We start from the raw sequence: 14,666 nt of genomic DNA, 5'->3' as shown, positions 1-14,666 counted from the left end.
CCCATTAGAAATCATGTAAATTGAATTAATTCGTTCCAGGCTTAAATTTATTGAACCACCTCCTACTAGCCTTAAATGTATCACTTCCAGCACTCATTCCAGGGGTGTCTTTCAAGAAGTGAGCATGGGGCATCTTCAGTTTTTGACATATCATTGCCTCTGAAATACTGTCAATAGCTAACTGCTTTTCCTTTACCCAAATCACGGTTTTTCTACCTCTTCAATTGCCTGTGATCATTGTTTCCTTCACACCCTTAGCAACATTAGCACTCTTTATGTTTTAAAATTGTGCTAATCCTCCAGCAGCAAAAGCAAAAAACAAACAAACAAAACACAAAAATATTCACACCACTATTTCTTGAGGTGTTAACAAAGCAAAATTTAGGGGTAAACTGACTTGCATTCTCTCCTTTGTTTGTGGCCTGAGAGATGCTTTTTGTCATGCTGATGTATCAGCACGAAAGGGCTGTCAGGTCGAGAACTGAAGTTCTGTTCAATAAGAGTGACATTTTTTCTGTGAACAACTTATTGGAGAGCTGAGGTTTGACTGTATTTACTTTCATACATACTAAAAATAAACGTAATTTTTAGTCTCAGAAAATACAACTTAAATACAACACAAAAACTGAGCAGTAAAACTTACAGGGAGTAAAAAGGAATGCAAAGTAGAATTGTGTTTGGTTTTAAAATAAACTAGGAAATATATTCAAGTCAAAAATTCTTTCAGTTTTTAAGTTGCATGTTTGAAAGAAGTTCTACTACCAGAACAACACATTTGAGCTATACTGCCCAAATAGCACTACCTTCACTGTTGAAGATTAGTAAAAGAAACAATCATATGGAGAATATTTGGGTAATTTTTGTAGAACCATTATTAAGGGCACTGTCTTTAATGTCAGCCTTTGTATATTTTTTTGCATATTTTAAAAGGGATGTGTACAGAATCACCTAAAGAGCTAATGATATCCTGATAATAAATCTCTTCTAACATTTGTCTCAATAGGTTTTTTTGTTTGATTAAAGAACTAGAATATTCCTCCTTAGCATAGAGTAAAAATTATAGAGCACATCAAGTTGTTTTTTTGTTGTTTTTTCTTACCTTGGCTGCCTAGAAGCACAAATTAAATCAGTACTCATTATAATAACTATATTATCCCTGATTCATACTAGATTTATCTTTGCCTCTCCTTATATGGCTCTTGGCCTTTATATATTTAAATAGCTTACACATTAGTATACGTATTACATTATGCCACAGCATACTTTTTAGAAGCAATAATGTTATGGACTGAATATTTGTGTCCCTCTCAAATTTCTATGTTGATATCCTAACTCCTAGTTAGATCTTTCTAACTAAAAGGCATGAATGGGATTAGTGCCTTTTTAGGAAGAGACAGGAGAGGAGCTTGCTTCCTCTCCCTCTTCTCTTTCTGCCATGTAAGGGTAAAATGAGGGGGCCATGGGCAAACCAGAAAGAGTGCCCTCACCAGATACGTAATCTTTAACTGGTGCCTTGATCTTAGTTGGATTTCCCAGTCTCTAAAACCGTGAGAAATAAATGGTTGTTTAAGCTACCTAGCCTATGGTATTTTGTTATAGCAGCCCGAACTAAGACAAATGATCACACATAAATGCAATGTATTTCCTTTGCATAGCAGCTCATAATTATATTGTACATCTAAATATAAACCTTCTTTATTTAATCCACACAAGTTCATTTTACCAATGAGAAAACTAAAATTCAAAAAGATTAAATCACAATTTAGTAAATGGTAGAACTGAAAATCCTATCAATCTGCAATATTTCCAGGAGACATTAAAATTTCATTATTTATATTAATTTTAAAGTGAACTATATTTCTTCAATACACAATGCACTTATTTGCTTAATTTCTAAAATAATGGCTCCAATTACTACTCCCATCATCCATTTACTTTTATTCTGATTTAGTATGTACTCTATAATTGTTCACAAGTTGTATTCCTTTGTGCATTTTATTTTCTCCACCATATTAAAAGCTCTTTAATGGCATGAACGTTTTTAGAGCTTATGATAGTATTACACAACATCTATTTCCAACTATGTATATAGGACATCTTTACAATGAAGTACTTTCCCATAATAGCCATAATTGTCTCTAAAAGTAGCAGTTTCATATAGTTATTTATTCTTATATACACATGTACTTTGATAATAAACCCATTCATAAAATGCAACAGATTAATTGATGAGAGTTGAAGAATTTTATTTATACCTATTGACCGGTAATTCTAAAACTGAATATTAAAAAAAGGTAAATACAAAGACCTGCAAAACCCTTTAATTAATCAAATGCTTAATTTATATCACTGAAATCAATTTATTTTAAATGCCAGACATAAATAGTTCCCTGTTGACTATGACTGCTATAAACTTTGATTACTTAAGCAATTTCACAGCACGTATATCTTGTATTAATACATACTTAACAAACAAACTTATATTTCAAAATATTAGAGTTATTGCTAATTCTTTTTCCGCACTTATAGTAAGAAAAATGAATTCTTTCTTCATCCATTAGATAAAAATAGTATAGCATAGTTAGAATCACTAATATACAAAGAGGTCCATGCTGTATTTGGGCATCCTTTCCACTTACACTTGAAGTCAATGAGATAAACAATATTTATTTCACTTCATAAACACTGGCTTTGACAAGCCTGAATTCCATATCATTTTGAATATTTATTTATTCATCAGTGAGCAAGAATCCAAGTTTCTTTATATCATATAAGATAGTACATCATATAAACTTCTTAAGTATGTATCTTTTCAATAACAGAACTAGTTATATAACAAGCATTAATTTTATTTCTGTAAAAAGGCATAGTTATTTAATTTTAACATGTATTAATCTGAATTGTATATTATACATTCTCTGGTATATTAATAAAAGGAACAGATATTTAATTTCATGTAATCATTTTCTTCTAGCTTCTACATAACTTTTAACCAGTATATCCCATATCAGTTATTTCTTAACCTCAAGCAGTAACATCTGCAAATAGAAAAAACTTCTCCCATCATCAATTTATTCCTATGAATTACAAATAATGGGAGAAAATTTAATATGAAGCTCTTCAATACTCTAAGGCTATTTAAATTTATCAGCAATTTAAAATGTGCACAGCTATGTAGACAAAGCTAATTACTGAAAGAAAGAAAAAAGACGGTGGTATAAGGAGAAAAAAGAAACTTTTTTTAAATCACTTTTGAGAGGAATGTGTAATTAAACAGGCCAAAAATATTCATTTTGAAATTTAATGCTTCTCTTTATGTAAATGTTTTTGTTTTTTATTGATTTTAGAGATAGGGGAAGGGGGAGAGAAAGAAACATTGATGCACACACCCAGACCAGGGATTGAACCCACAACCTGGATATGTTTCCTGACCAGAAATCAAACATCGGCCTTTAGGGGCATGGGATGATGCTCAACCAATGAGCCACACCAGCCAGGACCAATACTTCTCTTTATTTAAAATTGCATTCCCTAGCATATTCCAATCACACTTTCCTGATTTCTTTACAAATAGGTTTTCTCTTCTTTGATCTAAAAGAAGTCAAACTTCCCATAAGGTATTTTGCCAAAGTTACAGAACGCAAGAGTTTTAAAATGTTGCTTATATCAAAAGTCTGCTTGGATAGTTCTAAAGAGAAATCCATAACTGAAGTGCCTTGAAGGCTCTCTGGAAAAACAGAAAAAAGGCGAGGCATTTTATATGTTCCCATCCAGTGATTTTTTCATCTCTATATGCAAGACAGAGACTGGGATTTAAAAAGTTCATCAACAACAAAGCCTCACTAAGTCCCACTTAGCTGTTTTATCAGTCTATCAGTCTGTTACGTGATGTTAGGATTATACAAGACCGTTTCCTTCCTAAAATTGACACTATTAAAGCTGGAAAAACTGAAATCTAACCTACTTTCTTCAAAAGATTTCCATGGATTTAACTGAAATATGCTAGTAAACACTTTACTTTTTAAGTGTCAAAATAAAAATCTGTAAAATATGCACGCATTTCTCAAATATTTCTAATAGTGAATTCCTTATGGTACTTTCTATGTACACTGGCTTTACTATCTATTGTAAACCTAGTATCATTCTGAATAAACCCACACTAAAAAATTATTCATTTGGAGTACATTTATAAAATGTAAGTAAACGATTATTCCAACAAATAAGTTTAATAAAACACAAATGTGAATTTTAAAGCATGTAAATTGAAAGAAAAAGATTTCTTGTATTTATAAGGCTACCATGTATAGTTTTCTATTATCCTTTGAAGAATAAAGCATTACATTTTCAAGAGGGAAGGTGATTAATAAATTAATTAAAATAGAAGCCATTCAATACTTTTTAAAAAGAGAAATCTAATTTCTGGGTTCTTTCAAACTGCCAATTGTCATAAAATATAAAGAGAAATGCATTTCAAGTAAACTGACAAATCATAGCATCACTTTTACAGTCTCTTATACTATTCTTGTAGTTCAAATATAGGCGTTATACTTTTCCTACAATTATTCAGAAAAAAATCAGTAAGAAGTTCAGAGAGTTAATTTCAAATAAAATGGTAAGAAAGCATACAGTCTTATGAAAATTATATGCATAAGCAGGACACAGTGAACACATTTCATCACATGATTTTTTATATTAATTTTTAAGACTACAACTTCCTTTTTCTTAAACAAGATTTAAAAGTATAAAACACAGCCTGTATTCATTATTCTTAATTTTCCACTGAACTATAATTTCCATTAAATTAAATGAGAATAAAGTGGTTATAAATATTCATAGATAAATAAAATTTTAAAAATGAACTTCATAGCCTAAATATTTTATTCTGTATATCTTATAAGAACAGAGTAAATGGATATGATAAACACTATTAATAATGGACTGCAGTTTCATCAAAATAATAATCATATTAACTAGACATTTATTACACTAACTTCAAGTTTCTTTAGTACACAGGAAATAAAATTACTCTGTGCCCATAAAAACCAGAGCAATATGAAACAATAAATTACTATGGGTGATTCTTCTATTTTACCAATATTAAGTGAAACTCAAGGCAAAACTACACAAAACAAATTATTTCCTGTGTTCAAGCAATGCGTAATTCATGAATAACTAAACTAAACAAGGATTTAAAAATAGTTTTGATAGCCTTAAATTCTCATAACACACACAGGATAGGAATAAAAACAGTAATGATCAATGTTCTCCAAGTACATGCCATCAATCTTTGTCGATTACTCTGTAGAGGTCTTTATAATGTATGTTGTTAAAATTAATCATATAAGATATAAATAAATGGTTCAATCTTGAAAGCTAACATTATAAACTATGGAGTTTAATAAAAATCTTCAATATGAAAATGCAAAGTTATAAACATAAAGCACTAGAATTCTGTAAATAAAGTTAATACCCTAGGATAAAAAGAACTAGAATGAAGAAACAGATAGGTAAACTTATAAGCAGTAATTCATATTAAGCCATCCATGTTCCCGAAAAAGGAAGGAAAGCAGAATAAATGAGGCTGACATGTTACCACTACTGCTACAGACAAGTTATTCCTGAAAGCTGTAGTTTCAATCTTTTTCTATATTTCTTTTATCATAAATGAAGGTTTATGACCTTATGTAATATATGACTTATGTGCACAAATCACTATTGGAAACACTGCCTATTATAAAAGGGCTTTGTCTTATAACAAAGTATAACTCACTTAAAAGGTGAATTATAAACTCAATGGGGAAAATAAGCAATAAAAGTTATCCTAGTTATATAAATAGAACTAAATTCCTAGGAGACTTTAAAAGTGAAATTTAAAATATGTGTTTTTGGCTCAGAAAATAGAAATCTAAGGAAAATCAGGATAAGTGTAATTCAATTAAATATACTCAAGATTTTCCTGTACTCTGCTTACATATATGTGGGAAGGAGAAGAAAATGCAAAACTTCTGCAATATACCCATACCCAAGTTCTTGCTTTCTCTTTGCCTACAACAGTGTATTATAGAAAATGGTGAGGATGATAATGGCTTTATGACAAATAGGAATGGAGCCAATGCAGATGCAGTAGGCCAATCTAGCTTTTGAGAAGATAATGGTTTTTATGAATGGTTGTACTGAATTGCAAGAAATTAAAAATATATTTGGACAGATTTCGAAACTTTAAAAAAAAACTGTGTTCATAAGCATTCTCATTCAGAGATAGTACTTTTAAAACCTAATTGAAAAGATACATATATATTTAATTAAAAGCCCCAATTTCTTAGAAATTGACTTACTTTCCTCTGAAAATTTAATTTGTGATAGCAGAGGAAAAGAACTCATTTCCTATGACTTCTTAGTTAAGAATACTGTGTCCCAAATTTCCACCAGTTCTGCTAAATAAGCAGAGCTGTCATACTGGTCCATGTCAGTATCTTAGCCTAGAAAAGACAGTGCTAACACTGAAAGGGAAATTAGTCTGAAAATCATAATCCTTAAACAAAAGTTTATAAGTGTATCACTGATATTTCAACACTTACGGCTATCATAACATATGTTTCCTAGAGCCCTGCCCGTTTGAAGCAGCACTTCCTGGTCTTTGCTATTTAGTAGCTGTACCAGTGGTGAAATCAATCCAGCATCCACACATGGAATTCGCATAAATTCTGAAAAGAAGAGATATACTTAATTAAAAATCTGAAGATTCACAATTTACATAAATCATATCCCTTAATAAAATAAATACCAACTATTAAAATGTTTAAGGTGGCTTACTATTTGAAGAGTACATTTCTGTTCAAAATTACCATTAGTACTCTACTACACACTTCATGAAATAAGTACACAAAAATGAGTGGAGTCATGTTTTCCTTTGCTGATAATCTGCTATAAACCAAAAGGACTTTTAATTAACTTTCTTTATACCTAATTTTTCACTATCTTCTTATAACAACTGAATGTGCTTAGGAAGCAGTATTTGAAGATGGAAACACTGGTAATGGTCTTTCCATAAGCCTGATAATTAAAGTACTGCAGGTCCTCAAACAACTAGCTCTGTTCAGTGTTGCTTTGTTATAATGTTGATGAGATGCAGTAGAAACCTAACTCTTGCTTATATCAAATTAGCCTATGGCAAAATTGGTTTTGTCATCCATTGTTTCACCACAGTTCCAAGAACCTATTGATGACACTGAGGTCTTATTATACTACAGTTATAAACTAAGCCATCAAATTGCTTAATTTTTCACTATACATTCTCGAAATAGCCAAAATGAAGTATTTTTTAAAAAGGTTCAAGCGAATCATTAAAAATAAATCCTTTTCCGCCCAGCCGATGTGGCTCAGTGGTTGAGCACTGACCTATGAACCAGAAGGTCACGGTTCAATTCCCTCAGGGCACATGCCCAGGGTACAGGCTCGACTCCCAGTAGGGGGCGTGCAGGAGGCAGCCCATTGCTGATTCTCTCTCATCATTCATGTTTCTCTCTCTCTCCCCCTCTCTTTTCCTCTCTCTGAAATCATTAAACATTTAAATAAATAAATCCTTTTCCACTGGTAAGACTCAACACAGCCACCTGTTCCTTATCTCTATTCCTACTATTTATTAAAATTCATTTTATGGATCACTCACATCTGCTGTTGTACCCATGCATTTGGTCTAAAGCACCAAATGTTGTTTTCTTATACTTCAACCTTTTTTCCCCTTAGTTTTATAATATACCATTCTAAATTTAGTATCTCCCAATGATACCATCATAGTCGTGAGTAGACAAACTTTTATTCAGTGTCTCATGAGGAGCCAATACAAGATTTAAGGATATGAAGATATCTAATTGATGAAAATTCTCTAATAGCCAATATCAGAATCATCATTTTGGATATCATGACTTACTGTATGGATGTTCTAGTCAATAAAGATCTAATACTTCAACCTATAATCCATCCTATTTAAAAAAACAACAAAAAAGTCTTTTCACTCTCACTTTCAGTCCTTTATTTGTTCCAGAAGTACCTTCATAAGCAATCTCCCCCTTTCCCTTCATTTTCAAATTCTTAGAACATATCATATAGGGCTGTTGTGTGAACTGTTACCTCTGTAACAACTTCCTTTCCCCCTAACATAGCGATAAGTCGAGAAGAGGTATTCCTTTCTACCTAAATAAAGGACTGCACTTCTATCATATCTCTTACTTACCTCTATATTAATGAAAATTCTCTATAATTTAAACTCCAAGATTAAGAGTACTTTCCTACTTCTAAAACTAACCTTTAAGTTTATTGTTGATTATTTTTTAAAACTCAGTAGCATGAGTTATTCCATCAACTACTGGGAAAACAAATTATGCTATATATTTCCACGAGCTCAATGACTATAGGAGGTGACACATCAATCTGCTCATCTACCTCTTAAATTAATAGTTACTTTAGAATCTTTATAGATTTCAAATCTTAAAATAGCTTGTCACCAGCTCAAATTAATCAAATTAAAGGCAGATATTCACTATCCTTTTCACCTCTTCCCATGCCATTTCCAACAGGGGCATCATTTAAATGACTACTAAAATAAGATATTTAGGAATAGTCTGTTTTGCATTCATTTCATAAATGGAAGCTGTGGTTATATCTTATTGTTTTGCTTTATGATGCCAACCTGTCTTTCAATTTTTTGATGCTATGACTGACAGTGTTCTTGAAATGATAGAAGGTAAATAATTATAGGAAAATTATGGATCAAATAAAACTGTTCTAAACTGTGATTTGTTTTTTTAAATTCAAAAGTACATAAAGAATTCCTTAAACATACACAATGTTATATGTCAATTATCTCAATTTAAAGATATATATAAAGACAAAACAAAACTAGTATATTCCTCAGCTTTCATCAATGTAAAAGCAACACTGCCAGTCCCTGGAGAAAGTAAACGTCTTCCAAAAATGTTGTGCTTTTTCAGACAATTTACTTTTTAAGTGAGGCGTGCAGCCCTCCTTGGCTAGTTTTAAAAACATGAAGTTACCTGCTTCACATGGATATATGTGAAAATCTACCAGTAATTTCTCAGGAATATGTTTAAAATAATATATATTATTTACCTATATATATCTTTATCTATCTATAAATAGATAGACAGATGTAAATATAGGTGATATTGGAGAGGCTCCAGAATGGCTGTGATGGTCAACCTTGTTCAAAGGTGTTCCTACTACATACATCCCTAGTCTCTGGATATCTATACTGCAATTCTAATGAAATTAAAAATAAACCACTTGATCTTGAAAATCACGCTGCTTTGCACCTAAGATTCAGATAGTGGTTGGTCTAGGTTAACGAACCATGTCTGAGGGGTTCCATTTTCAAACAAAATCTGCTTCCGGAGTTCTTTGTTGTTTCAAGGTAATCACTATCTATTCACAGTAGTTCAAACCTGCTTGAAGTACACTAAATATTTCAGGACCTCTGAACATTTATGACCAGCTCAAATCCAAAGCACAATATAGTGATAATATAATTACAACAGCTAGTTGTGACATACAAACAAGAGGTGGCCAGTTTTCGGTTAACAACAAAAAATGATTTACCAATATAGAAAACCTCACTGAAACCTGGAAGTCATTCTGAGAACCGCTAAACAAATGAAAAATGTTTCATGGTTATTTTCTTTTTGGTAACACATTTAGGAACAAGTTGTTTTACTGGGCCAAAAACAACATATACCGGTACTTTACAATGCCACCTGCCATAGTGATTACACAAATGAGGCCAGAATTTTAAAATTTCTTTTCTTTAAAGTATAACATATGTAATTTACTAAAATAAAAGGCCTAAAAATAATATCAAACTCATAAATTGAGACACAGTAAAGGTATTACATTTAGTTTGGCCTTCCCTTACGTTTAAAAACTGCTTTAAGAAGTCAGGGTTTTCTCAAACTGACCAAATTAAAATCATGTGCAAATATTTCTGCTACAATAAATTCTTCCAAAGAATCTCTATTAGATATAAACTATACATAATGGGATGGATTAGCTGTTATATAATCTAAGCTTTGCTGTCATTATTTTTCCAGAGTAGTCTTACATGGAAATTTAAAAAAATGAATGTTTCCCATGAAGGTGAATGCAGAAAACAGAACACATATTCCAATCTACTCTGTTGCTGTCAAGTGCCAACATCAGGAGGATAGGCCAGACTAAAAATAAACAGTTCAGTTTAAACCAGGGTATAACACAAACCAATATATATATTGAAAAGGGTAAGCTCTCTGTGACAACACAGATGAATGGCTCAGTGTGTCAAATTTAAGAGTCCTGTAACCAAAGTAATAAATGATACATAGAGGTGCAGCAAGGACTAGCAGTGCTTTCCTTTAATTCTACTCTGAAAGAAGGGACTAGCAAATGGGAAATGTAAAACTAAAATGACTATAAATATAGTCATTTTAAACAATTACATGAAAAAGCCAAAGAAGAGAGAAATATAAAAAAATAAAAAATGTTTAATCTACAAAATTAAAACATAAATTAATAAAACATACTGACAAGTAAGGTGTAAAACTGAAGATGTTCCCAGCAGAAAAGTTCTTGAGGAAAACCTCACCATTTTTGGCTACTTCGGCTATGATGTTAGCTACTTTGGCTGTGCAGGAAGACTGTGGAATCAACAGACTTGCAAATAGTTGAAGTATTCCACTTCCTTGGATTTTTTCACTTGTTTCCATATCTGAAAGAGATATATATAAAGAGCTTCAATGAAATTCTTCAACACTAACACTGACAACTTTATATAGAATACATTCTTCAAGAATTCTCATCATCCAAATAAAATTTGTTCAGTATACAGTCAAATGTATGCATTCATATAAAATTACCTTCAGCTCTACAACCTGCTTTTGAGTTTTTATCTACACAAAACACTTTATAATCCAATTTTTTGTCTATCTACAGCCAGATTATAAAGAAATCCTTTCTGAATATACCATTTGTATGCTAAACTTACTTTTCAACGTTAGTTCCAACCCCATCTATTCAGAGTAGAACCCTGTTTATTCAGAGTAGAAATGCCTTTTTCCTGCTGTCCTTCTGAATTCTATAAGTGTATTACATATGTAGATATATAGATATGTATGGTGTCCCAAAAAAATATACACACTTTATATAATTACACACACTTTAAATAATTATATATACACTTTATACAAAAGTATACACACAGTTTAATTATAAAGGCAGTGTTTATTAAAATACATTTCATTTTCAAAATTGAGCTATCAGCTGTTAAAATGTGTACACATTTTTGGGGGAAACCCTGTATATATAAATATTTATATATATAAATTCTATGGTTTCCTATATGCTATCACAATTTTTTAATGGCAACTAAAAGAGCAAAAAACTCACCTCATATCATTTTATATAGAGTGAAAGAGGAAACTATATAGTTCCACATGACTACTATGTTTTTCATACAACTCTTCAAACCACCGCTAATGAAGAAAAGAAATAGTGAACAGCAATAAGGCCATAGTATTCAGAATTTGATTTGGTGATACAGAAATTCAAGAGGTCCTTTCTTCTTTCCTTTCCTTCTTTGTTAAAATATATATAAAGAACCTTCCAATGAAACCAAGCCATTTCCTGTATCTGTTACTAAAAGCATGACGTATTAAAGTAAAAGATAACAGAAACATCCGGAATAATGATGTAAATAAAGAAAAGCTCTATAAAATAAAACTTAAAATTGCTACTTGATTCTGAGCAATGAAGAGGCATGGCACATGTTTAAAGATAGTGTGTTATACAGCTCAGTAAAACATTCTATTTTATTTTTTTTAAATCTTTAGCTTTTCATTTATTTTTATTTTTAATATATCTTTATTGATTTTAGAGAGAGGGAGAGGAAGAGAGCGAGCTGAAACATCAATGACGAGAGAGTCGTCATCGATCGGCTGCGAGCCTGCAACCCAGGCATGTGCCCTGACCGGGAATCGAGCCGTGATCTCCTGGATCCTAGATCGATGCTCAACTGCTGAGCCACACCCAGCCAGGCAAAACATTCTATTTAAAATTGTTTCTATGTGTAAATTCTCTACATCCTTTACATCCTTTAGACATATATACAAATAAGAGAGAACTCTAAAGATTTCTTGTTAAGTAAATAGAAGGTGATGTGATCAATAGAGTAGGAAAATAACTTGTAATAGAGTAATTTGAGAAAGTCTACAAAAAATAAATAATGCATTTCTTTATAGTAAGTGTAGATTAGTGCAGTGTTTTTCAAACTATGGGTCCCAATCCTTTAGAAACTCTGAAATGGATTTGGTGAACAAGGACCAGCAATTTCTTTAAAAGAGAATAAAATGAAAGACACTAGCAAAAACAACAAAAGAACAAAAAAATTTTTGCCCACAAGGCAAATTTTTACCAAATTTTGTTTGCACGGTAAAACACTGTTAGTGAAACTTTGAATCATGTATATGCACATGCATAAGTAACTATATGTGCATGCCTATTTATGTAAAATGTATTTCTAACCAGAGGTTCTGGTCAAAAAGTTAAAAACCACTGTTCTATGCACTGCTTGACTATCCAGGGTTATAGAACCATAACACTCTCTTAACATCATGAGAAGCTAGAGTAGTCAAATGGCTGAAACAACAGAAAAGTATATGGATAATTATATTTCCATGTATGTATTATCTTTTAAAAAGTAATTTGCAATTAGTTTATATATGTTTGTTTATCCATGACACTGGTACTACAGATCAAGTAACCAAGATTATTCAATGTTGAAACTCCATTCAAGCATTTCCCTTTCCTACCATAAGCATCGTGCATTTTCACATAGCTAGTACTACTGTAGCTTCTAACATTTTATGTACTATAAAAAAAGGTATTTTGGAGATACTTTAAACAACCTTACACATTAGGTGAAGAAATGAAAGCCCAGAAAGAAAAGCAAACTTGTCTAAAGTCATCAATCATACTAGTTACAGAGCATAAAAAGCAACTTCAGATTCTATTAAACTAACAAATCGACACGTGTGTCACCTGGCAACCACTGGTGGTATTTTTTAGAACAGAACACTTAAGCATAAACAGATGAAACCTGTCTTTTTGTATGCTGTCACTTACTAGGTTTCTTAAAATTCAGATTATTAGAAACATAATGTACACATGATGGGGACATAAACACAGCAGCTGTCTTTTCAGCAAGCCCATTTATATATAAAAAACATAATGGGCCTTTCTTCTTTTATTTTAATTTCATGGATTAAAATAAATTTCTAAGGTACTACCTGAAAACCTGACACCAAATTTCAATTAATTATTTTTTTTAAGCAAGAAGCCAGAAAGAATTTGAACTCATCTGTCACAGTAAAATCCTTCCTTTTCTGACCAGAAGATGTATAATCTTAGAACACTGAGGCAGACTGCCCTAGGGGTCTTGTCCCACCATCTGTTGGTGCTGGGATGAAAGAGCAAGAGTATGGCATAAGGCATGAATCATGATTAGATACAAAGCCGAGGCATTTGTGTGCGTGGAGGCAAGCAGTTAACTGCAAGTCACCCATGCATGTCTCATTTTAACTATAACTGAAGCAATAAGCTTAATAATCAAATCTGAATGTCAGGGGCAAAGGGAAAAAAGAAAACAATACAAAACTCTTGTACTCTTATGAGACTTTCCATAGATTATAATCCAAGGAATTGGAAGAATAATTATACTAAGAAAAATCAAGAATCTGGGAATAGTATTTTTTTATGCTACTGTCACAGAAATAAGAGGAATAAATATAATCAGGATTCTCATATAAATTTGATTTACAATTTTAAAACAATCTGACAGGAATTCTATTTATCTGCTAGCATGTAGATTTCTATATAGGTGTAGAATTTATATTCAACAGCTGGAAATTATCTTCTTTCCTGTGGCATAGAAACATAATGGACCACAAATTGCTTAGCACTAAAATGTCACTATCCAATAAGTAATTACAAAGTTTCAGCCTCATTTCATATATACTTTCTGTACTGGCATCATACTGCATTTCAAATGCAGTGTTATTCGTGAAACTAAAAAATGTTCTCAGATATCTGTGAGCACCCTTGAAATGATTTTAAAAGAGCATTAAGAAGTAGTCGGCAGTTAGTGTTTGCAGGTCTAAATGAAGGAAGGGCTACTTGTAAAAAAGATCATGCTCTGTGTTCAGGAGTCCTAAAAAAAGGTAGGCTTTTCATTATTTTAGCCGGACTACTATAGATATTTTAACTACACTTCTTTTAAATGTTTGCAGGGATTAATTCAATATCTTTCTTCCCCTTCACATTTAGGTGCAGTCATAAAAATGTTTTGAGTATGCCTACAAATTACAGGCCCTGGCAGTCCTTGAGTTTTAAAGGACCCATATATGATGGGCAATTGCTACTCTAAAATAATACCTGTAGGACCTACTGCAGGAATCAAATCCATCACAGTAGCCCTTGCAGTGCTGCAAGCATTCATTATGTCCCTGCAGTCCTATGTCCACACTCCACCTGGCCTCCTGGTGGCAATAGGCAGCTCAGTTATGAAACTGCCGGTGAGAGAAGGAAAAAGAAAACTGGGCAATCAGGTCAGAGAAACTTTAAAG

General features: G+C 32.0%; 1 protein-coding gene across 7 annotated transcripts in view; it reads right to left on the bottom strand.

Annotated features, from left to right (window-relative positions):
* The window catches only part of RAP1GDS1 (Rap1 GTPase-GDP dissociation stimulator 1), a 130,790-nt gene that overhangs the window by 69,853 nt on the left and 46,271 nt on the right, over nucleotides 1-14,666 (bottom strand). For 5 of the 7 annotated variants that reach the window (XM_081138942.1, XM_081138936.1, XM_081138937.1 and 2 more), the window contains exons 3-4: nucleotides 10,634-10,756; nucleotides 6,579-6,704 (exon numbers count right to left, since the gene is read on the bottom strand). In XM_081138942.1, the coding sequence (XP_080995068.1) occupies nucleotides 6,579-6,704; nucleotides 10,634-10,756 (249 nt within the window). Of the gene's footprint in view, nucleotides 1-6,578; nucleotides 6,705-10,571; nucleotides 10,757-14,666 lie in introns of those variants that run through there. The other 2 variants (XM_081138940.1, XM_081138941.1) reach the window with 2 other exon arrangements.

Source organism: Miniopterus schreibersii (genome assembly GCF_964146895.1).
Source record: "Miniopterus schreibersii genome assembly, chromosome: 1".
Classification (NCBI taxonomy): Eukaryota; Metazoa; Chordata; class Mammalia; order Chiroptera; family Miniopteridae; genus Miniopterus; species Miniopterus schreibersii.
This window is presented reverse-complemented; position numbering and strand designations above follow the sequence as displayed.